This window comes from Myotis yumanensis, unplaced genomic scaffold (assembly GCF_028538775.1).
Source record: "Myotis yumanensis isolate MYYU_CA2020_CCGP unplaced genomic scaffold, mMyoYum1.0.hap1 SCAF_10, whole genome shotgun sequence".
Taxonomy (NCBI): domain Eukaryota; kingdom Metazoa; phylum Chordata; class Mammalia; order Chiroptera; family Vespertilionidae; genus Myotis; species Myotis yumanensis.
In genome coordinates this window covers 57,807,634-57,830,006 of record NW_027223761.1, presented here as the reverse complement: position 1 = coordinate 57,830,006, position 22,373 = coordinate 57,807,634, and the positions used below count along the sequence as shown (strand labels likewise).

Genomic DNA, 22,373 nt, shown 5'->3' with positions numbered 1-22,373 from the left:
GTTTTTGTGGATGACCTGCTGCTCTCCTGTGCTGCCGGCAGTATTGGAATAAGCACTCACATATGATTCATATCTGTCTCTGCCTAATTGGCTCACGTAGTTTCAGGCAGCACAGACCCATTGTTTGTCCGGTTACAGTGGCTAGAGCATTTCCAAGCTCTCTGTGAGGCCATGAAATAAGGAAAGACAGAGCTAAATGAGATGAGAACAAAGCAGGCAGGGTAGAAATAGGAGTGAAGTGGGCGTTTGGAGGGGGAAGTAATACAGCTTCATAATGATGATCTTAGCTGACATGAAATAACAGCCAAATCGTTACATGAAGGACTCATTATGATGTCATAACACAAAAAAAACCTTTAGAAAATACAACAAAAAATATTTTTAAATAGTAGAAAAATATTTCAAATCATCTTTCTTATCCTAGATGATGTACAGTCAATCCTCATTCTTGGATTCCGTATTTACAAATTCGCGTATTTTCCAAAATTTATTTGTAATCCCAAAACCACATTCCTGATACTTTCATGGTCATTCATGGACATGTACAAAGTAGGGAAAATTCTAAGTTTGACATACAAGTATATAGATGAAGTCAAACAAAGTGACAATCAGCCCTTTTGTTTCAGCTCTTGCACTTTAAACAAGTGTTCGTTGTTAATGTAAAATAATTCAAACCTGTAAAGAATTTTTGTGAGTTTATAAGAGCCAAACTATCGACAATTGCCGGGAAGCAGAATATCAATGGACTGGGATAATGCTCCAGAGAATGGTAGTTTTTCACCTTGTTTTATATATTACAATCAAAAGAAGAGATGTAAGTGGGTTACATGAAATCCATTGGTGATAGATTAGGAAGGTGGGAGAAAGCAAAGCGGGGAAACCTCTGGGATTAAATTAAAAGTAAAGTGGTAGACATGTACTTCTTTTACTTAAGTGGGTGCAGGATAGTTAATAGTCAACAATTAACATGGTAACAATAACAATGAAGGAATTTATGGTCTCTCTCCTGGAACCAAGAACATTTGGTTATGCCCCGAGGGGTCCGGAAAAAGGTAAGTTACAAGTTACCCAGACATTTCATAGGTATGTTATCTTAGATGCAAAAAGACAATAGGCTCAGTTAAGGTATAGTTTGACCTTGTCAATGAAGATACCGGCCTAGGACATAACTACCCACCATAACTGCTTTTAGTTAAAGTTTTAATTTCAGACCATCCTTGTGGTTACTTTAGGTCTTAGAGTTTGCAAGACTGCCAGGCATGTCAGGTTAGCATGTGGCCCCTTTTGTCCTGAGTTATAGGGCTCTTGGCCATGAGATCCATGTTAACAAATCAAGAATGTATATTAAAATGGTGCCTTTAAACAGAAACACATATGAAAAGGTTATATATTTTTAAGTTGATGAAAATGTTGTAACCAGTGGCTGGCAGGAACCTAATCCTGTATTTCCCCTCAAAGCAATTGCTCAGTGTTCACTAATTTAGTGTTTACAGTGACTTTCTATAACATAACTACCACAAATAATAAGATTCAGATGTACATTTAAAAAAGTAGATTTAAAAGAAAAAAAGGACCTAATTACATAATTAATAAGCTAGATCTAATTGGTATGTGCTGAACTATATACTCTGAAAATAACATACTTTTCAAGACCCCATAAACAGTTTTAAGTAATATATAATGGGGTGCTAAAAAATATCAATAAAGTCTAAAGAGTAATAACCATGCAATAAAATTAGAAATTAATAATAGCAAAACAAAACTCCTAACTCCAAACTGGAAAACAAAACTAAAATCCTATAATATCTAGAAAATAATGGCAATAAAACACTGCATATCAGAATAAAAACAATAAATTATTAACTTAAAGCAAATAAATGCAAATGGAGGAAACAAAGATCCAAGGAAAATTAAAAGAATCATGATAAAATATTATGCACAATTCTAAGTAATTCAGAAAATAAATGACCTAAACTGAGCCAAAAAAAGACAGCTTCAATAAACTAATTATCAAAAAAACTTGGAGAAAATTGCTAAAAGAACTACACTCCCGAAAGAACAACAACCAGAAAATTTCACAAGTAAATTCTACCAAATCTTCAAAAATCTGATAATTTCACTGCTATTTAAATATTCCCAGAATATAAAGAAAGTTTCCAAATTTTTTATAAAGCCAGCAGAACATGTTATTAAAAACTGATAAAGGATTGCATGTACAAAAAAAAATTACAATATCTTACTTATGAATATTAAAGCAAACAGAGCGCATCAAGAAGCTTATGGAAAGACCAGTACACCCATTACCAAGAGTTCACAAAGTGGTACTGAGGATGGGTCAATAATAGGATATCCTATCTAATAATAGACAAACATGGTAATTAACCGTACCTCCGACAGGCTTCCCATTGGCTAATCAGGGCGATATGCAAATTAACTGCCAACCAAGATGGCGGCCAGCAGCCAGGCAGCTGAAGCAAACAGGAGGCTTGCTTGCTCCAGTGATGGAGGAAGCCAAGGTTCCCTGCCTGCTGCTGCCGGCCTCTGAGCTGCACTGTAAGAAACAATGTTGCAATTATAGAAGCTAAACAAACCCCAGAAACCTGCTTTCAGCCAGCTGGGCCTCAGAGGTGGAGTTGCAACAGTGTTTCAATTATAGAAGCCAAACATACCCAGATACCTGCTTTCAGGAGCCGAGGTCTCAGGGCTGGAGCCGAGCCTCAGAGCTAAAGCCGGCTCTCAGCTCCAGTAACAGCCATAGAAGGTAAATAAATCCCAGAATAAAAAAAAAAGGAGAGGTTGGGAGCTTCAGTCGCCCACCAGCCTGAAAACGGCCCTCAGCCCCTCACCCAGGCTGGCCAGGCACCCCAGTGGGGACCCCCACCCTGAAGGGGGTGTGACCAGCTGCAAACAGCCATCATCCCCTCATCCAGGCTGGCCAGGCACCCAAGCAGGACCCCCACCCTGATCCAGGACACCCTTCAGGACAAACCAGCTGGCCCCCACCCATGCACCAGGCCTCTATCCTATATAGTAAAAGGGTAATATGCAAACTGACCCTAACAGCAGAAGGACTGGGAATGACTGGTCACTATGACACACACTGACCACCAGGGGGCAGACGCTCAATGCAGGAGCTGCCCTCTGGTGGTCAGGGCGCTCTCATATGGGAGGAGCTCTGCTCAGCCACAGGCTGATGGCTGCCAGTACAGTGGTGGTGGTGGGAGCCTCTCCTGCCTCCTCAGCAGCGCTAAGGATGTCCAACTGCAGTTTAGGCCTGCTCCCTGCTGGCAAGTGGACATCCCCCGAGGGCTGCCAGGCTGCCAGAGGGATGTCTGATTGCCATCTTAGGCCCAATCCCCCGGGGAGCGGGCCTAAGCCAGCAGATGGTCATCCCCCGAGGGGTCCCAGACTGCGAGAGGGCACAGGCCAGGCTAAGGGACTCACCCCTCTCCCCCGAGTGCACACATTTTTGTGCACCAGGCCTCTAGTGTATTATAATTCACCACATTAGCAGAACATAGTAGGGAACCCCCACCCCCATGCTTATCTCCACAGATGCCATAAAGTCATTTAGCTCATCACCCATTCTGGATTTAAACAAAGAAAGGAAAAAAAAAACCCTCAGGAATGGTGGATACTCTTTTACATGACAAAAACCTTAAATATGCTACATATACACACACAGTATGCACACATGAGTACTCTTACAATTCAATTAGAGAAAGACCAATGCCCTAACCCTCCCCCCAGCAAAAAAATTCCAGGCAAAGTACAAGACTTGATATTACCACTTGAAGGAAGATATCAACCCTGCGTCAAATTCAGATAGAACGTAAGAAAATAGAGGCCAGATAAACTATGGACTGTGGATCAGACTAAGAATACTTTTTATATTTTTAAAGGACTGTAGGAGAACCAAGATGGCGGCATAGGTAAACACCTGTACTTGCTGCCTTCCACAACCATATAAAAATTACAACTAAAATACATGACAACTATCATCCAGAACCGTGGGAAACCTGACTGAGTGGAAAAATTACAATTAGAAGAAGAAAGAGCATTGAGACTGGTAGGAAGTGTGGAGGTGTGGAGGTGCAGAGGTGTGGAAGGGGTTGGCACCTGGGTGTGCTGCTTTTTAATCAGGAGGGAGATACAAGCTACCACGTGCTCTGAATTCCAGTGCCAGGCGAGACTTTGGGGGACCCAGACACATACGAGGAGAAACTGGACTGTCTGGCATGGGGGCAGGAACGTGGCAGGAGTAGCTTTCTTCCAGACGGAGGTGCGCGCAGCAGCAGTCGGACCTCTTCGGTGCAGGACTGACTAGCAGCCATTGCTGTTTGCTCTGCCCTGGATACTCCCTGAGACCCCGTTCCACCCAATTTACAACCCTACCCAAGCTGTGCACAGCGGCTTTTGCATATGAATGGCCTGTTCTTTCTCAGCCTAAAACGCCAAAATGCAGCTGGGTCAGAGTGCTCCAAAGCTATCTAAAGAAGGCAAAGGCCAACACTGCAGCAGCCTGCACTGCTTCACAACTGGGCCTCATATGGGCACTTCCAAACCCCATACAAAGAGGAGGAATCTGCAGATCTCTCTGTAGCTCTTGCTGCGTGGCCCCAGGCAGTGGGTGACTTTGCACCTCCTTGGAGATCCAAGAGCCAGTGTACCCAGTTGTCAGTGTGAGACCATACCAGATTACAACTCTTCACATCCATAAGTAACACACTCAAGGGGCAGACTCAGTGAGCACAAAGCCCCACTGAAGCAAGTCCTGCCCCATAAGGGTGTCTCCTGCGCAACAGATCTTCCATTGTAGACACAGCTGGTCATCACAGCCAATTGGCCTGGAGGTAAACAAATACAGGGAAGCAGCCAAAATGCAGAGACAAAGAAACATGTCACAAATGAAAGAAATGGAAAAAAGCAAACTACTGGACATAGAGTTCAAAACCACAGTTATAAGGTTACACAAGAATCTTCTAGAAAGCTCCAAGAAATTTAGTGAGACCTTCAAGGAACTTGGTGAGACCTTCAAGGATCTTAGTGAGAATGCCCAAAAAATGGAAAAGGACCAGTCAGAAATTAAGCATACACTGACTGAAATAAAGAATAATACACAGAGATTCAACAGTAGAGTAGAGGATCCCAAGAATCAAGTCAAAGATGTGAAATACAAGGAAGCAGAAAACACCCAACCAGAAGAGCAAAAAGAAAAAAGAATTCAAAAATATAAAGATAGTTTAAGGAGCCTCTGGGACAACTTCAAGCATACCAACATCCGAATTATGGGGGTACCAGAAGAAGAGAGAGAGCAAGATATTGAAAATCTATTTGAAGAAATAATGACAGAAAACTTCCCCTACCTGGTGAAAGAAATAGACTTACAAGTCCAGGAAGTGCAGAGAACCCCAAACAAGAGGAATCCAAAGAAGGCCACACCAAGACACATCATAATTAAAATGCCAAGGGCAAAAGACAAAGTGAAAATCTTAAAAGCAGCAAGAGAAAAACAGTTACCTACAAGGGAGTACCCATCTGACTGTCTGCTGATTTCTCAACAGAAACTATACAGGCCAGAAGGGAGTGGCAAGAAGTATTCAAAGTGATGAATACCAAGAACCTACAACCAAGATTACTCTACCCAGCAAAGCTATCATTTAAAATTGAATGTCAGATAAAGAGCTTCACAGACAAGAGAAGGCTAAAGGAGTTCATCACCACCAAACCAGTATTACATGAAATGCTGAAGGGTATTCTTTAAGAATAGGAAGAAGAAGAAAAAGGTAAAGATAAACATTATGAGCAACAAAGTGACAACAAATATATATCTATCAACAAGTGAATCTAAAAATCGAATGAATAAAAAATCTGATGAACAGAATAAACTGGTGAATGTAATAGAAGCAGGGACATGGGAATGGAGTGAAATGACAATTCTCGGGGGGAAAGGAATGTGGGGGGTGCAGGAAGAGAAGGACAAAGATCTTATATGCATGTATGCAGTACCTATGGACACAGACAGTGAGGTGGTGAGGGCCTGGGGTGGGGTGGGAACCGGTTGGAGGGGAGCTATGGGGGGAAAAAAGAGGGACATCTGTAATAATCTGAACAATAAAGATTTTTTTAAAAAAAAGGACTGTAAAAAAAATTAAAAGGCGAAGAGTATGTGACAGAGACCATACATGGCCTGCAAAGCCTAAAATATTCATTGTCTGGCCTTTTATTTAAATGTGAACTTATAATTAAAGAAAATACTTGAAAGTTTTTTTTATGTGAACAAGAGAACTTAAAGCATGTTTTTTTACTCTCTAAATGGAAGGGCTAACACTTTTGTTTAAATAATGTAAGCACAGTGCTGAAATTCATATTCTGAGCTAAATGATTCTGCAAAACTGTGAATTACAACTTGGGATAGTCTCAAACTCCATTAGTCAAGTACTAAATAGTATTCTGAGAATGAAAAAATTTATGACACACCATGACATGCTAAAAAATTACCTAGGAAACCCTGAAGTCTTAAAATATAGCTGAAAATCTAAACCCAAAAGTTCTTTCTTCTGAAAAACTCCCATATAAAATGTGTCATGTCCTTTCCTACCTTCCTTGAATAAAATGTTTACTCTTATTCTCTATTTCTTTCTTTTTTAATATCAAAATGTTTATAGAAATGTATTTCCATGTTAACAGCTGCTTGTGCCAGCATGGGAGGATTGTGATTCTTTTCTCCCCTTGATTTTGTAAGTTTTGTGACTGTGATATATTTATAATGAAAAAAACTACAGGTGATTATTTCAATTTTTAAAAATATAATTATATGGAAAAGAAAAATTAATAGCAAACTATGGTATATTTCTTGAGGTCTGCAAATAGAAGCTCCTGCCCTGGCCAGGTGGTACAGTTGGCTGGAGCATCATCCTCTACACCAGTGGTTCTCAACCTTCCTAATGCCGCGACCCTTTAATACAGTTTCTCATGTTGTGGTGACCCCCAACCATAAAATTATTTTCATTGCTACTTCATAACTATAATTTTGCTACTGTTATGAATCGTAATGTAAATATCTGATATGCTATATGTATTTTCCAATGGTCTTAGGCGACCCCTGTGAAAGGGTTGCTCGATCCCGAAAGGGGTCGCGACCCACAGGTTGAGAACCGCTGCTCTACACCAAAAAGTTTCAAGTTCAATTCCCATTCAGGGCACATACCTATGTTGCAGGTTCAATCCCTGGTCGGGGCACATGCAGGAAGCAACCAATCGATGTTTTTCTCTCTCTCTCTCAAATCAATAAAAATATATCAAGGGAGGATTAAAAAAAAAAGAGCTCTTTTGTAAGGTCTGATTAATAAAATCTGCAGGGAAGGGGATTAGCTGGCTACTAAAGGTACAAATACTTCTACAGGGCTGAACTGATGGATCTTTCTGAATGTGTTATTTGTTCCCTCCTATTCTTTAAAAGATTAATGAAAAACTGATTCTCTACAAAGGATCCATTGTAACAAAATATGTCTGCAATCTTTTCAATTGCAGGATTTAACCAAGTTTAAGTCAAATAATCTAAGAACCAGAACTCATTTCTACTTCATGGGCACTCTGTAAAATGAGTACAAATAGAATAAGGGTGGTAGGGGACCCTTAATCTATAGCCTCTTCCAATTAGCTCCAAACTCAGTGCAGGAGTTGCATCTGTGCTTATTATGAACAGTGATTTTTGATGTGCTGCACAATAGGGTTAATAGTTTTACCTTTTTAGCCAGTCATTGGCCATGCATTATATTAATGTTTTATAATATAAAATTCTGATAAGACATAGTACTGTAGTCTAGATTTGGGGGTAGAAATTGTCAGGTTCAAATTCCAGCCCTACCATGTGTCCTTCAGTTGGGTCTTAGTCTTCTCATCTGTAAAATGGAAACTGGGAGTGTAAGTAATGCACATAGCAAAAAGTCAATAAATACATCTTCCCTTTTTCCCTTGAAAAAAAAAAAAAGCCAAGTAGGTCATCAGTTCTGTTTTTTTCCCAATTTTATTTAGGAGAATGAGTTTGCTATTGGGAATGCTGAGTGTGAAATGTAGTGGATGGCGATAGTTTTTCATTTTGTAATCTATTACTGAAGGCCAATAATGAAAGGCACGGTGTGAGAAAAAGACTGTAGTCAATACTGGCCCTTACTGCTAGTAATGTTAGTTTATGTTGCAAAACTTACTTACATAGAGCTACTGTAAGAAATACAAGGGAGCCGAAACCGGTTTGGCTCAGTGGATGGAGCGTCAGCCTGCGGACTGAAGGGTCCTGGGTTCGATTCCGGTCAAGGGCATGTACCTGGGTTGCGGGCACATCCCCAGTAGGAGATGTGCAGGAGGCAGCTGATCGATGTTTCTCTCTCATCAATGTTTCTAACTCTCTATCTCTCTCCCTTCCTCTCTGTAAAAAATCAATAAAATATATTTTTAAAAAAAAGAAATACAAGGGAATATCTGTGAAACTTACAACTAGACATTTAGATTACCCTAGCATATTCTTTGTAGAGAAAGGTTATTAGCTGATTTATTATCCTGTTCCCATTTCCACAAACTCTAATGAACTGGGACACAATTTGGGAGTGTAGGAGTCAGAGAACATCAAACTTTATAGTAAGACAGAAGGGGAAAAAACCACAATACCAGAAATGTCACTTTTCTATTCTTTAAAATTTCAGGTAAGTGACATTCTTGGATCAATCTAAAATCCTAAATAGCAAGTGTGGAATATTAGAAATGAAGTGAGTGAAGGAAATTAGATAGGGCTTGGAAGATATTTTTAAAAGAAAAAAAAAAGGCTTCAAGTCTGTCTCATGGCCCACAGAAATAGTACAGAATTATTTAAGAACGATTATTCCCATGTCAGAGTCTAAAACTGCTTGCCTGTGGTATTACCTGATAGTCACTAATATATCAGCTACTAAAACATGGGTTCCTTTGGAAGAGTTCAGGGGGAAAAGGTAAATTGAGTCCCATCTCCGTAAGCGTTCTTTTCCTTTTCCTTCTTAGTGTCTCGGGTGTTGATTTTTACTGAAGGAAAGTGCTTAAAATAAGGCAAAATGTATTATTTAAAAGAAAGGAAGGACTCCTATTCATTCCATTATTGTAGCTGAGGAAACAGTGGAACTTATAAAAGTTAGAGGATATGTCTAGTGCTTCAATTCTTTCTGATTCATCACCTGTCAGCTATAGCTCTGAAATATTCAGGAAACCAAAATAGAGTTATATTAACTCCATGAGGATGAAACTTCAGGTAATAAGATTTAATATTTTCTTTCTACATATGTCTGTCCCACCTACTAAATTGCGCATCTCTGGTGGACACAAACCACACCTTTTTCATATTTGTATTCCCAATATAGAGCAGAATGGCTACCCATTACAGGTCCTATACAAAATGCTGAATGAAAGCAATTAAAGCAAAATCCCAACAGTAAGTAATTTATAAAATAACTTTAAATACTACATAGCAATCATAAAACACTAAGGACAATAAGAAGATATATTTCAATCATGAATTCACCAAGTACCAGATAAAGGCCCAAAACTGAAGCAAATGGTTGCTAACCTCAAGCTCCTAAATTTCAACAAGACTAAGAAGACAGCAATGATGGTGATGAAGCTAATTTCAACATTTTAAAGAGGCCAATGGGCACTGTACATTTACCTATGATAACACTGCTAACCAAAACACTAAGCTTCTTCCTTTTTGCCCAAAATAAGATCAGCTTAGTAGGGTAAGGTTTCATCTTACTGATAAAATGCTGTGATAACAATTAGGTATTATTTTGATTAAGGGCTCTTGTTGTATATGCAAGCCCTGCCCCCATAGCATACAATTAAATAAACTTTAGACAAGAGCCAAAGGGGAAAAAGGAATATCAACAAGCAGAATATTTATAGGCTGACCTGGAATAAGCCAAAGGCACCTGTCCTCAGCCACCCCTGCTGAGTCCTATCCACCAAATAGAGGTCCCGTGGACTAATTACTCGAAATACACCTACCCGTTATTCTAATTTAACAAACTGACATGTAAGCATAGGAATTCAGAGCAGAAAACTTACCTCTCGAACTTCATCATCTTCTTCATTAGTATTTTTTTGTCTGCTTTCTCTGAAACGACGTACCTGGGTTATAAAAGAGTCAATAACAAACATATTGCTTATTCCTGTTATGTGAATTGTAAAATATGGGCTACAAGTGGTTAACAACAGATGCTTTCCATTACAACACAACTTGGAAATTTAAGTATTGTTTTATCTCACAAAAGACTGATTAGAGAAATCATATTTTCCCAGTGACTTACATTAAAATTTCAGAAATGTACTCCAAAAAATATTATTGGCCCTAATCAAAATTTTATCACCTGCTGCCAAAATGTTCCATATCTCTGAAAAAAGTCTGTCAAACTGCAGAGGAAAAAATTATAATATCCTACTGGTGTTATACTTCAGCAAGGTAGTTAAAAATCTCATTTTTAAGAGGTTTGAATTATTTATTACATTGCTCAAACCATTCTTGAACATTAGCTACAGACATTCAGGAGCCTTTCTGAAATGGTAACTGAAGTAGTGGGCCCCTGAAGATCCATTTGATCCACAGTCAACTACTGAATGTTTGCTGACCATGGTCCTAGTACTATGAAGGATACTAGAGATTCCTTTTACATTGGTTCAAAAGGGTCTCATAATAGTTATGTAGTTAGAGAGAAGCTCTACTCATTTAATAATGTACTCAGCTCATATTTACTAAGCACCTACTATGCACAAGTGTATAGAAGAAAATGAGACTACAACAGTGAACAAAATAGTAAAAAATTCTGTCCTCATGAAGCTTATAATCTGGTGGTGTGTGTGTGTGTGTGTGTGTGTGTGTGCGTGTGCGCGCTCGCGCGCGCATATGTGTGTGTGACGAAGCGTAGTCAACAAACAAAATGAGAAGTTATACTGTATTTTAGAAGGCATGTAGAATCCACTTAATTTAAAGCTAGACTGGGAGAGCTCTACTTTTATCTCTGAGGAGCCTCTGGCAATTCTAAGACCAGTTATTTTTCAATCTAAATAACCAGTTAGATGCCATTACTTGATTCTGTGACCAGAAGGGCATAAAACACCCCTTTGGAAATTCTATACAAATTTTGGTTTTCAATCCAGGACACACTATATGCAAATAGGATCCTTAATGAGTCCCTATACTCTTTTTCTTCCTGTACTATATATATCCTTTGCCTTTGAAAAAAAAAGTTCTTATTGATATTTAGAGAGAGAGGAGGGGAAAGGGATAAAGAGATAGAAACACCGATGAGAGAGAAACTTCATCTATCAGCTGCCTCCTATATGCCCCCTACTGAGGATCAAGCCTGAACCCGGGCATGTGTCCTGACCAGGAATCAAACTGGTGACCTATTGGTTCCTAGGTGCTCAACCACCAGCCACACCAGCCGGGCTGCCCTTTGCCTTTAAATAAAAGCCTTGAGTATGCTCAGTGGAGTCCTGTGAGTCTTCTAAATATCTGAACCTGTGAAATCTCTGCAAAAGGTGGTAAGTGCTCAGAGAAAAATAAAAATAAAGAGGGACTGGGGTAAAATCTGAATAGGATGATCATGAAAGGTCTCACCAGGAAGGTAATGTATGAGCAACGATTTTAAAAGGCAGGGAATGAATCTTGCAAATAACTGGAGAAAATCACTCCATTCAAAAGACTATGTTCAAAGACACTGGAGCAGAAGCATGACTGGTATGTTTAAGAAATAGCAAGAAGGTTGTTGTGGCTGGAACAGATATGGAGATAAAGAAGTAACAGAGAGGGAGACCAAGATGGCGGCGTAGGTAAACACCGGAGACCACTGCCGCAAACAACCATTTCAAAAATACAACTAAAAGACTGAACGGACATCACCCAGAACCACAGGAAGGCTGGCTGAAGAGAGACTCTACAACTAGAAGGAAAGAGAACAGCAAATCGAGGCTCAGAGGCGGCGCAGTGTGGAAAATACAAAGGTACCGAGGTGCGCGCGCAAAGCGGGCTGGTAGCTGAGGGCGCGGTTGTCGTTTTCTGTCGGGAGTGAGTCTCAGACTCTGGGCTCCAGATCCGGGCGAGTCTCTAGGGACCCAGACTCAAACGGGAGAAGCGGGATTATCCGGCATCAGTTGGAACCTGAGGGCAGCTTTCTCTCCGAGGTTTGCAGCGGCTGCCGGGGTTCTGAGAAGCAGAGCCTCTGGGAAGGGGACTGAGCGTGGCCATAACTGCTCCCTCCGCCCGCCCTGTTGATCCCGCCCCGCCCAAACTCTGCGCACAGCCATTTGCCGATCGCCTCAGGCAAAGGCTGGATTAGCGCCTCCCCAGAAGGCAGACGTTTTCCACACAGCTGATTCCTACAGCCAGCCGGCCTGGGGGTCAAATCCCTCTAGTGTTAACTACAACAATTAAGGTTTGTCTAGAACAAGACTGCGCACAGAGACCACAAGGGGGTGCACCAAGAAAGCATAAAAGATGCGGAGACAAAAAAACATGACAGAAATGGAGGATATGGAGCTAAGAATCGCAATTTTGAGGGCTTGCCATAAATTTGTGCAGAGCCTCACGAAAACTAATGAGACCCTCGATGCTACGATAAAGAAATTAGAAAGTAAGCATACACGGACTGAAATAAAGAATATTATACCCAATAGCAGACCAGAGGAGTACAATAATCAAACCAAAGATTCGACAAAAAACACCCAATTGGAAAAGCAAAATGAAAAAAGAATCCGAAAGTGTGAAGATAGTGTAAGGAGCCTCAGGGACAGTTTTAAGCGGTCTAATATCAGAGTCATTGGAGTCCCAGAAGATGAGAGACAGCAAGATATTGAAAACCTATTTCAAGAAATAATGGCAGAAAACTTCCCCCACCTGGTGAAAGAAATGGACTTACAGGTCCAAGAAGCGCAGAGAACCCCAAACAAAAGGAATCCAAAGAGGACCACACCAAGACACATCATCATTAAAATGCCAAGAGCAAAAGACAAAGAGAGAATCTTAAAAGCAGCAAGAGAAAGAGGCTCAATTACCTACAAGGGAATACCCATACGACTGTCAGCTGATTTCTCAACAGAAACTTTGCAGGCCAGAAGGGAATGGCAAGAAATATTCAAAGTGCTGAATACCAAGAACCTACAACCAAGATTACTTTATTCAGCAAAGCTATCATTCAGAATTGAAGGTCAGATAAAGAGCTTCACAGATAAGGAAAAGCTAAAGGAGTTCATCACCGCCAAACCAGTATTATATGAAATGCTGAAAGGTATCCTTTAAGAAGAGGAAGAAGAAGAAAAAGGTAAAGATACAAATTATGAACAACAAACATGCATCTATCAACAAATGAATCTAAGAATCAAGTGAATAAATAACCTGATGTACAGAATGAACTGGTGATTATAATAGAATCAGGGACATAGAAAGGGAATAGACTGACTATTCTTGGGGGAAAAAGGGGTGTGGGAGATGCGGGAAGTGACTGGACAAAAATCATGCACCTATGGATGAACACAGTGGGTGGGGAGTGAGGGTGGAGGGTGGGGTGGGAGCTGGAAGGAGGGGAGTTATGGGGGGAAAAAAGAGGAACAAATGTAATAATCTGAACAATAAAGATTTAATTAAAAAAAAAAAAAAAAAAAAAGAAGTAACAGAATGCCAGACTGAATAAGGTCTTTTACAAGCAACTGGGAGAACTTTTTTAAAGGCAGAAATGACTTCATCTGAAATATGTTAGGATCACCCACAGCTGAATTAAGGACAGAACAGGGGGTGGAAACAGGGCAAGAGTAGAAAATAAGGAGACCAGTTTGGAGGCTACTGGAATAATCTAGCTGAGAAATGGCAATGCCTTGGCCCATTGAATGTAGGTAGTCGTCACATTCTGTATATATTCTCAAGGTAGAGCCAAAAGGATTTACAGACAGGAGACAGGTACAGAACCACTGATCTTTTTATCTCCATAGTTTAGCTTTGTCCAGAATGTTATATAGTTGATATCATACATTTTGTTGTTTTTTCAGATGGGCTTCTTTCACTTAGTAGTATGCATTTAATAAATAATTGCATTGAATATTAATGCATTTAACTAATATGCAATTAATATTAAGTAGTACATATTTTCATGGCTAGATAGCTCACTTCTTTTTAGTGCTGAGTAATATTCCACTGTCTGGACATTTCAGTTTACTTATTCATTCACCTACTGAAGGACACATTGGTTGTTTCCACATTTTGGCAATTGTGAATAAAGTTGCTATAAACATCATGTGCAGGTTTTGTTTAAACATTAAGTTTTCAACTCCTTTGGGCAAATACCGAGGAGCATCATTGCTGGATCGCATGAGCACAGCACGTTTACTTTTTTAAATATATTTTTTTTATTGATTTCAGAGAGGGAAAGAGAAACATCGATGAGAAAATCATTGATTGGCTGCTTCCTGCATGTCCCCTATTGGGGATCGAGCCCTGCACGGGAATCTAACTGTGACCTCCTGGTTCATAGGTCGACGCTCAACCACTGAGCACACCAGCCAGGCAAGTATGTTTACTTTTATAAAAAACTATCAAACTGTCTTCCACAGTGGCTGAACCATTTTGCATTCCCACCAGCAATGAATGAGAGCTCCTATTGCTCCATACCACCACCAACATTTGAGTTGTCAAGAATTCTGGATTTTGACCATTCTAATAGGTATATAGTGGTATATCTCATTGTTATTTTAATTTGCATTTACTTAATGACATGATGTGGAGCATCTTTTCATATGCTTATTTGTCATCTGAATGTCTTCTTTGATGAGGTGTCTATTAAGGTCTTTGGCCCATTTTTTCATTGGACTGTTTGTTTCCTGAAAATTTTAAGCATTTTTGTATATTTTGGACAATAGTCTTTCATAGATAGACTTTCAAAACTAAGATGTGTCTTTCAAAACTATTTTTTATTAGTCTGTAGCCTGTTTTCTCGTTCTCATTACACTGTCTTTTCAGAGCAGGTTTTTAATTTTAATGAAGTCCAGCTTATCAATTATTTCTTTCATAGATCATGATTTTGAAGTTGTATCTAAAAAGTCATCACCATACACAAGGTCATCTAGGTTTTCTCCTATGTTATTTCCTAGGAGCTTTATAACTTAACACATTTAGATGGGATGGTCATGTTTTATTTCTGATACTTAACTGAGAAATTTGCCCATGCTAAAAATTTATGAACCCAACACATACAGAGTCACAGAGTGAGTGGTTTTAGAATGTGGATTATCTGTCCTGAGAAAGCACTTGGCAATGAATATTACTAGCTGTTCCTTGACAACATAAGGCTTTAAGAGATTCATGAGAGAAAGAAGTTTGAACAGTTGCCTGGGAATCTAACTGTGACCTAACTGTCAACTAACTAAAAGCATTAAAATTCAAGTCAAATGAAATGAGCTCTAAAAATAATGTCTTGCTCTGCTTAGAGGGAATTGGAAAATACTGAAATGATTCCCTAAAATCCCACTACCCAAACATAAACACTGGTAATGTAGAAATTATTTTTTTCCTTTTTTTTCGTATACAAACACTCACATATAAAATAAAAATAATTGAGGTCATATTGTGTATAATTTCACGTTTGAAATTATGTTCTCACTAACAGTGGAAGCATGTTCTTCAAAAGTGTGATTTTTAATGGCTGCATAGTATCCTATAGTGTGTGCGTGTGTCAACATTTAATAATACATTTCCAATTTTTCCCACTACAGATAACACTAAGATGAGTTCCTCCATATACCGATCTCTACCTCACTATTATCTTAGAAAAATTCCCCAGAGCTGAGTGAAAGGGTCAAACACTATTAAACTGTGCCTTAGGGCAACTGTTAAAACTTCATTCTCTCAGCAGCAGCATACTAAATATTTTTCTCAAGTTGTTGCTGCTTTGACCAATAAAAAACAATCAACCCTTGGACAATGCGGTTTGAACTGTGCATGTCCACTTATATTAGGATTTTTTTCAATAAATATAGTAGACCCACCATATCCCCAGGTTTCACATCTGTGGATTCAACCAATAACAGAGGACCTACTGGATGCAATGTTCTATACCATCTTACATAAAAAATTTGACCATCTGCATATTTTGGTATTGGGGGTGATGGTTCTGGAACCAATCCCCCACAGATACCCAGGGACAATTGTAGTTAAGTTTCTGGGCCAAAAGTTATACATGGAATTTTGACCCCCAGGGGGTCAGCACTAACCCCCATGTTGTTCAAGGGTCAACTGCATATTTAATTTGAGTTTCTTTGATTATCCTAGATAAACACCATTTTATTTTGTGAACCATCTATTCATATCATTTGTTCATTATCGTACTGAAATGTTTAATATGTTTCTTAAGGTTTATTAGAACACTTTACTATAACAATATTAACCCTTTTCTGCCCACATACAAATATTTTCTCCATGTCCATACCTTCTAATTGGTTTTTTTTTCAATTTGACATGCAAACATTTAAAATTATTATGTAGCTAAATCTAATGTGTTTTTCCTGTGATTCTTTCACTGTATTTATGCTTAGAATGCATTTTCTTTACTAAAGTCATTGAATTGTATACTTTTATGAGTGAATTTTAGATATTAATTACACCTCAATAAAGCTGTTTAAAAATTTTTTAAAAAATAAGGATGCATTTTCTACAAGAAATACAAAATCTCAAACTACTAAAAAATTGAAATGAGCAGAAATTTGCATCCTACAAAGTTCAATTTAAAGCATTTCATGATCTTCAAGAGAAGATACAATCTATGGGGAACAAAACATTTATTAGGTGTCAATCATATTTAACACTGTTCTGCACACTTTATTAGACATTTTCTGATTTAAATCTCATTTTATGATCTCAATTTGATAGAAAAGAAAACTAAACAAGTAGCATGACACCTCCAGCATCATTCCCCCCCTTTTTTTTTCCAGGATTGCTTTGGCTATTTTGGGTCTTTTGTGGTTCCATATAAATCTGATGGTTTCTTGTATTTCTTTAAAAAATGACATTGGAATTTTGATGGGGATTGCATTAAATCTGTATATTGCTTTGGGTAAAATGGCCATTTTAATCTGTTGATTCTTCCAATTCATGAACATGGGATATTTTTCCATTTCATTGTGTCTTTTACAATCTCTTTTAATGTTTTGTAATTTTCAGTATATAGGTCTTTCACATTGTTAAGTTTATTCTTAGGTATTTTATTATTTTGGTTGCGGTTGCAAAAGGAATTGTTTTCTCCATTTCTTTTTCTGAAGTTTTGTTGTTGATATACAGAAAGTCAATGGATTTTTGCACATTGATTTTGTATCCTACAACTTGACTGTACTTGTTTATTCTTTCCAGTTTTTTTGGTAGTCTTTAGGGTTTTCTATAGAGAGCATCATGTCATCCACAAAAAGTGACAGTTTGACTTCTTCCTTCCCTATTTGGATGCTTTTTATTTCTTTCTCTTACTTTATTGCTCTGGCTAGAACTTCCAGTACTATGGAAGTACTTCCAGTACTATATATGTTGAACAAGAGTGGTGAGAGTGGACATCCTTGTCTTGTTCCTGATCTTAGGGTAAAAGCTTTCAGTTTTTCACCATTGAGGATGATACTGGCTGAGGGTTTATCATATACTGGCCTTTATTATGTTAAGACACTTTCCTTCTATTCCTCTTTTATTGAGCATTTTAATAATGGATGTTGCATCTTATCAAATGCTTTTTCTGGTTCTATTTTCAAGATCATATTATTTTTATCCTTTCTTTTGTTAATATGGTGTCTTACGCTGATTGATTTGCAAATGTTAAACCATCCTTGTGCCCTGGAATGAATCCCACTTGATCGGGATGTATTATTTTTTGGATGTGCTGTTGTATTCGACTAGCCAGTATTTTGTTTAGGATTTTTGCGTCTGTATTCATCAGGGATATTGGTCTGTAGTTTTCCTTTTTTGTGTTATCTTTGCCAGGTTTTGGTATCAGGGTTATGTTGGCCTCGTAGAATGTGTTAGGATGTGACTTCAAAATATACTACAGAGCTACGATAATCAAAACAGCATGGTATTGGTAGAGAAACAGAAACACAGATCAATGGAACAGAATAGAGAGCCCAGCTACAAAATCACATGTATATAGACAGATAATTTTTCGACAAAGGAACCAGAAATGCACTCTGGGGTAAAGATAGTCTTTTCAATAAATGGTACTGGGAAAACTGGAAAGCCACATGCAAACGAATGCAACTGGATTGCAGTTTGTCCCCATGTACCAAAATAAATTCAAAATAGATCAAAGGCTTAAACATAAGACCCGAAACTATAACTCACATAGAAAAAAATATAGGTACCAAACTTATGGACCTGGGTGATAGAGACATTTTATGGACCTACCCCCAAAGGCAAGGGAGGTAAACGCAAAAATAAATGAATGAGACTATATCAAATTTAAGAGCTTCTGCACAGCAAAACAAAAACAAAAATGGACAACAAAACAAACAGGCAGCCAACCAGATGCGAGATGATATTTGCAAACAGTAGCTCTGAAAAAGGTTTAATTTCCAAAATATATAAAGAACTTGTAAAACTCAATACCAAACTAAACAATCCAATCAAAAAGTGGGCAGAGACGCCCTAGCTGGTTTTGCTCAATGGATAGGGCATCAGCCTGCAGACTGAAGGGTCCCAGGTTCGATTCAGGCCAAGGGCACATGCCTGGGTTGTGGGCTCGATCCCTAGTAGGGGGCGTGCAGGAGGCAACCAATCAATGATTCTCTCTCATCACTGATGTTTCTATCTCTCTCTCTCCCTCCCTCTCCCTTCCTCTCTAAAATCAATAAAATATTTTTTTAAAAAAAAAGTGGGCAGAGGACCTGAAAATACACCTCTTCCAAGAAGACATACAAACAGCCAACTGATATATGAAAAGATGTTCAACCTCACTGGCAATTAGGGAAATGCAAATTAAAACTACAATGAGATACCACCTTATACAGTTACAGTTGTTGCTTATCAACAAGACAAGCAACTTATAAGCATAACTAATGGACATAAGACACTGGGGGGTAAGGGAGGGCAGGGGTTTGTCAAGGGCGGGGGGGGGGGGGGGAAGGACACTTATGTAATACCCTTTGTAATACTTTTAGCGAAAAATTTAAAAAAAAAACAAGACAAGCAACAACAACTGTTGGAGAGGTTGTGGATAAAAGGGAACCCTCATTCACTGCTGGTGGGACTGCAGACTGGTACAACCACTATGGAAAGCAGTTTGGCGATTCCTCAAAAAATTAAAAATAGAGCTACCATATGGCCCAACAACCCCACTCCTGGTTATACCCGAAAAACTTGAAATCATTTATACACAAAGATATGTGCACCCTATGTTCACTGTAGCGTTATTCACAGTGGCCAAGACTTGGAAACAGCCAAAGTGCCCTGTGATAGAGGACTGGATAAAGAAGATGTGGTATATATACACACTGGAGTACTACATGGCCATAAGAAAGGATGAAATAGCGTCATTTACAACAACATGGATGGACCTTGTGAACATTATGCGAAGTGAAATAAGCCAGACAGAAAAAGCTAAGAACTATATTATTTCACTCATATGTAGAATATAAAACTGAAATTTATGAACACAAACAGTAGTGTGGTGGTTGCCAGAGGGAGGGGGTGGGGGAGAGAGGTGTCCTAAAATGAGGTGACAGGAGAAGATCTGACTTTGGGTGGTGGATACATGGTCCTATATACAGATTTTGTAAATAAGTAATCCACAAATGAAACCTATATGCCCATGATGACTAATGTTACCCCAATAAAATTTAATAAAAAAAAAAAAAAGAAAAAGAAAGAACACTAAACAAATCAGAGTAAATAATGACCAGTTTACTAGAATGAAACTCAGAGCTACTCTTAAGGAGAGACTATCTAAATAGACTTATCAACCCCCCCACCAAATCAGTTACTCACCTCTTCATCAATTTTATCTTCTAGGGCATCAATATGACGTTCTTTAAGAAATCGCTGTGTTTTTTCTAACTGGTATTTCACTAACTCCTCTATGGCGTCTTTCTCTTCCTTGTCCACAAATTCTTGTACTGCTTCACCCATCCCCCTTTCTGTTAGAAGTGAGAGCTGCACATTCTGTAAGAGAGATATAAATCACTGGATGCAGAAAATAGTATCCATCCCTTACAAAATAATTCTAAACGAGAAAGGAAGATGAAAGAGTAATGTTTCCAGAGAAAAAGACAAGTTATCTAGTTATTGAAGGGAAAACAAAACAATGGACAGTAATTAAGCCAACTGATAAATACTAGGAGTCAGAAAAAGTAAAGTGAAAACAAGGCTAGTGAACATGCAGAGGGGAATACAGAGACCAGAAGTGCCAGCTAATGATAAAAAGATGATGTTAACCAGTGTGTTAACCCTAAAGATGTCCACACCTAATCTCTGGGACCTGTGAATATGTAACATGGCAAAGGAGAACTAAGATTACAGATGGAACTAAGGCTGCTAAATCAGTTTATCAGAGAGTATCGAGGTAAGCCCAGTGTTATTATGAATATTCTTAAAAGTGGAAGAGGGAGTCAGAGAAAGATGTAACTGGGAGAAAATGGCCAGAGAGACACAACATTGCTGGCTGTGAAGATGGAAGAAGCAGCCCAGGAGTCACAAAATGTGGACACCTCTAGAAGCTGGAAAAGATACGGAAATGGATTCTACCCTGGAGCCTCTAGAATAGGGGTTCTCAACCTTCCTGATGCTGCGACCCTTTAATACAGTTCCTCATGTTGTGGTGACCCCCAAGCATAAATTATTTTCGTTGCTGCTTCATAACTCTAATTTTGCTACTGTTATGAATCGTAATGTAAATATCTGATATGCAGGATGTATTTAGGTGACCCCTGTGAAAGGATCGTTTGACCCCCAAAGGGGTCGCCACCCACAGGTTGAGAACCGCTGCTCTAGAAGGAACACAGCCCTGCTGACACCTCAATTTTAGTCCAGTGAGACCAGTGTCAGATTTCTGACCTACAGAATTGTAAGATAATTAACCTGTGCTGTTTTAAACCACTAGGTTTGTGAAAATTTGTTTCAGCAGCAAGAGGAAACTAATACAACTGGAGGATCTTAAAGTGGCATATACTTACGGCTTAAGAGTAGCTTTGGCAGCTCTCTTTATAAAACACACCCACATCTTTCTCTCCCTCCTTCCCCCCAGGCATGTTTTCCTTGCCTCTCTCTTTCCTAAGCTCCAACAACCCTTCTTTTGCCTCTATAACTTGTTTTCTGAACCCATTTCTTCTACCGTTCACTTCCTTCTACCTCTGTAACTTTATAAATAAACTTTCTCTTATAATTTCAGTCTTGTCTCTGAATTCTTTCTTAGCCAGAACTTAAGTACTAAGGTTAAAAAAAAAAGTAGCTTCACAATGTGGTAGCTATGTTAATAATGTGATTTCTATATTAATAATCCAATGTAATTAGCAATTTACAATAGCTAAGATCTAGAAACAGCCCAGTACCCATCAGTAGATGAGCGATAAAAAGCTGCGGTACATTTACACCATGGAATACTGTGCAGCTATAAAAAAGGAGGCTCTCTTACCCTTTGAGAGAGCATGGAGAGACCTAGAGAGTATTATGCTAAGTAAAATAAGCCAGTTAGAGAAAGACAAGTATCACATGATCTCACTCATATGTGGAATCTAATGAACAAAATAAACTGATGAACAAAACAGACCCAGAGACACAGAATAATGGAACAAACTGAATGGCAAATCTAAGAGGGAAGGCAGGGATGGGTAGGTGGGGAGAGATTAACTAAAGAACTTATATGCACATATGCATAACCCATGGACACAGGAAACAGTCTGGTGAGGGGGGGGGGGGGGGGAGTAGGTGCGGCATAGAAAGGATTAATGGGGAGGAAAAGGGGACATCTATAATACGTTCAATAATAAAGATAAATTTAATAATAATAATGTAATTCTGAAATTATATCCAGGTGCAAGAAAAGTAAATCCTGGATTCAGACTTATGCAATAGCAATAAAAAGTAAGAGGATAACAACGTCAACAATAGCTATAATCTACACTAATAAAAGAGAAACATGGTAATTGGCGTATGACCGCTACCCTTCCCATTGGCTAATCAGCGTATCCTTATGCAAATTAACTGTCAGCCAAGATGGCGGCCGGCAGCCATGCACTGAAGCAAGCAGGGAGGCTTGCTTCCTCCAGGAACTGCTGACTCCAACGTTCCCCGCCTCTCAACTGCAACTCTAAGCAACTATTACTATGTTGCAAATAAGAAGCTA

At 38.9% G+C, this 22,373-nt stretch overlaps 1 protein-coding gene across 4 annotated transcripts in view; it reads right to left on the bottom strand.

Annotated features, from left to right (window-relative positions):
* MRE11 (MRE11 homolog, double strand break repair nuclease) overlaps window positions 1–22,373 on the bottom strand; it is an 83,821-nt gene that overhangs the window by 24,563 nt on the left and 36,885 nt on the right. For all 4 annotated transcript variants that reach the window (XM_070425846.1, XM_070425847.1, XM_070425848.1 and 1 more), the window contains 2 exons: window positions 20,021–20,194; window positions 10,090–10,152 (listed from right to left, as the gene is read on the bottom strand). In XM_070425846.1, coding sequence (XP_070281947.1) covers window positions 10,090–10,152; window positions 20,021–20,194 — 237 coding nt within the window. The remainder of the gene's footprint in view (window positions 1–10,089; window positions 10,153–20,020; window positions 20,195–22,373) is intronic.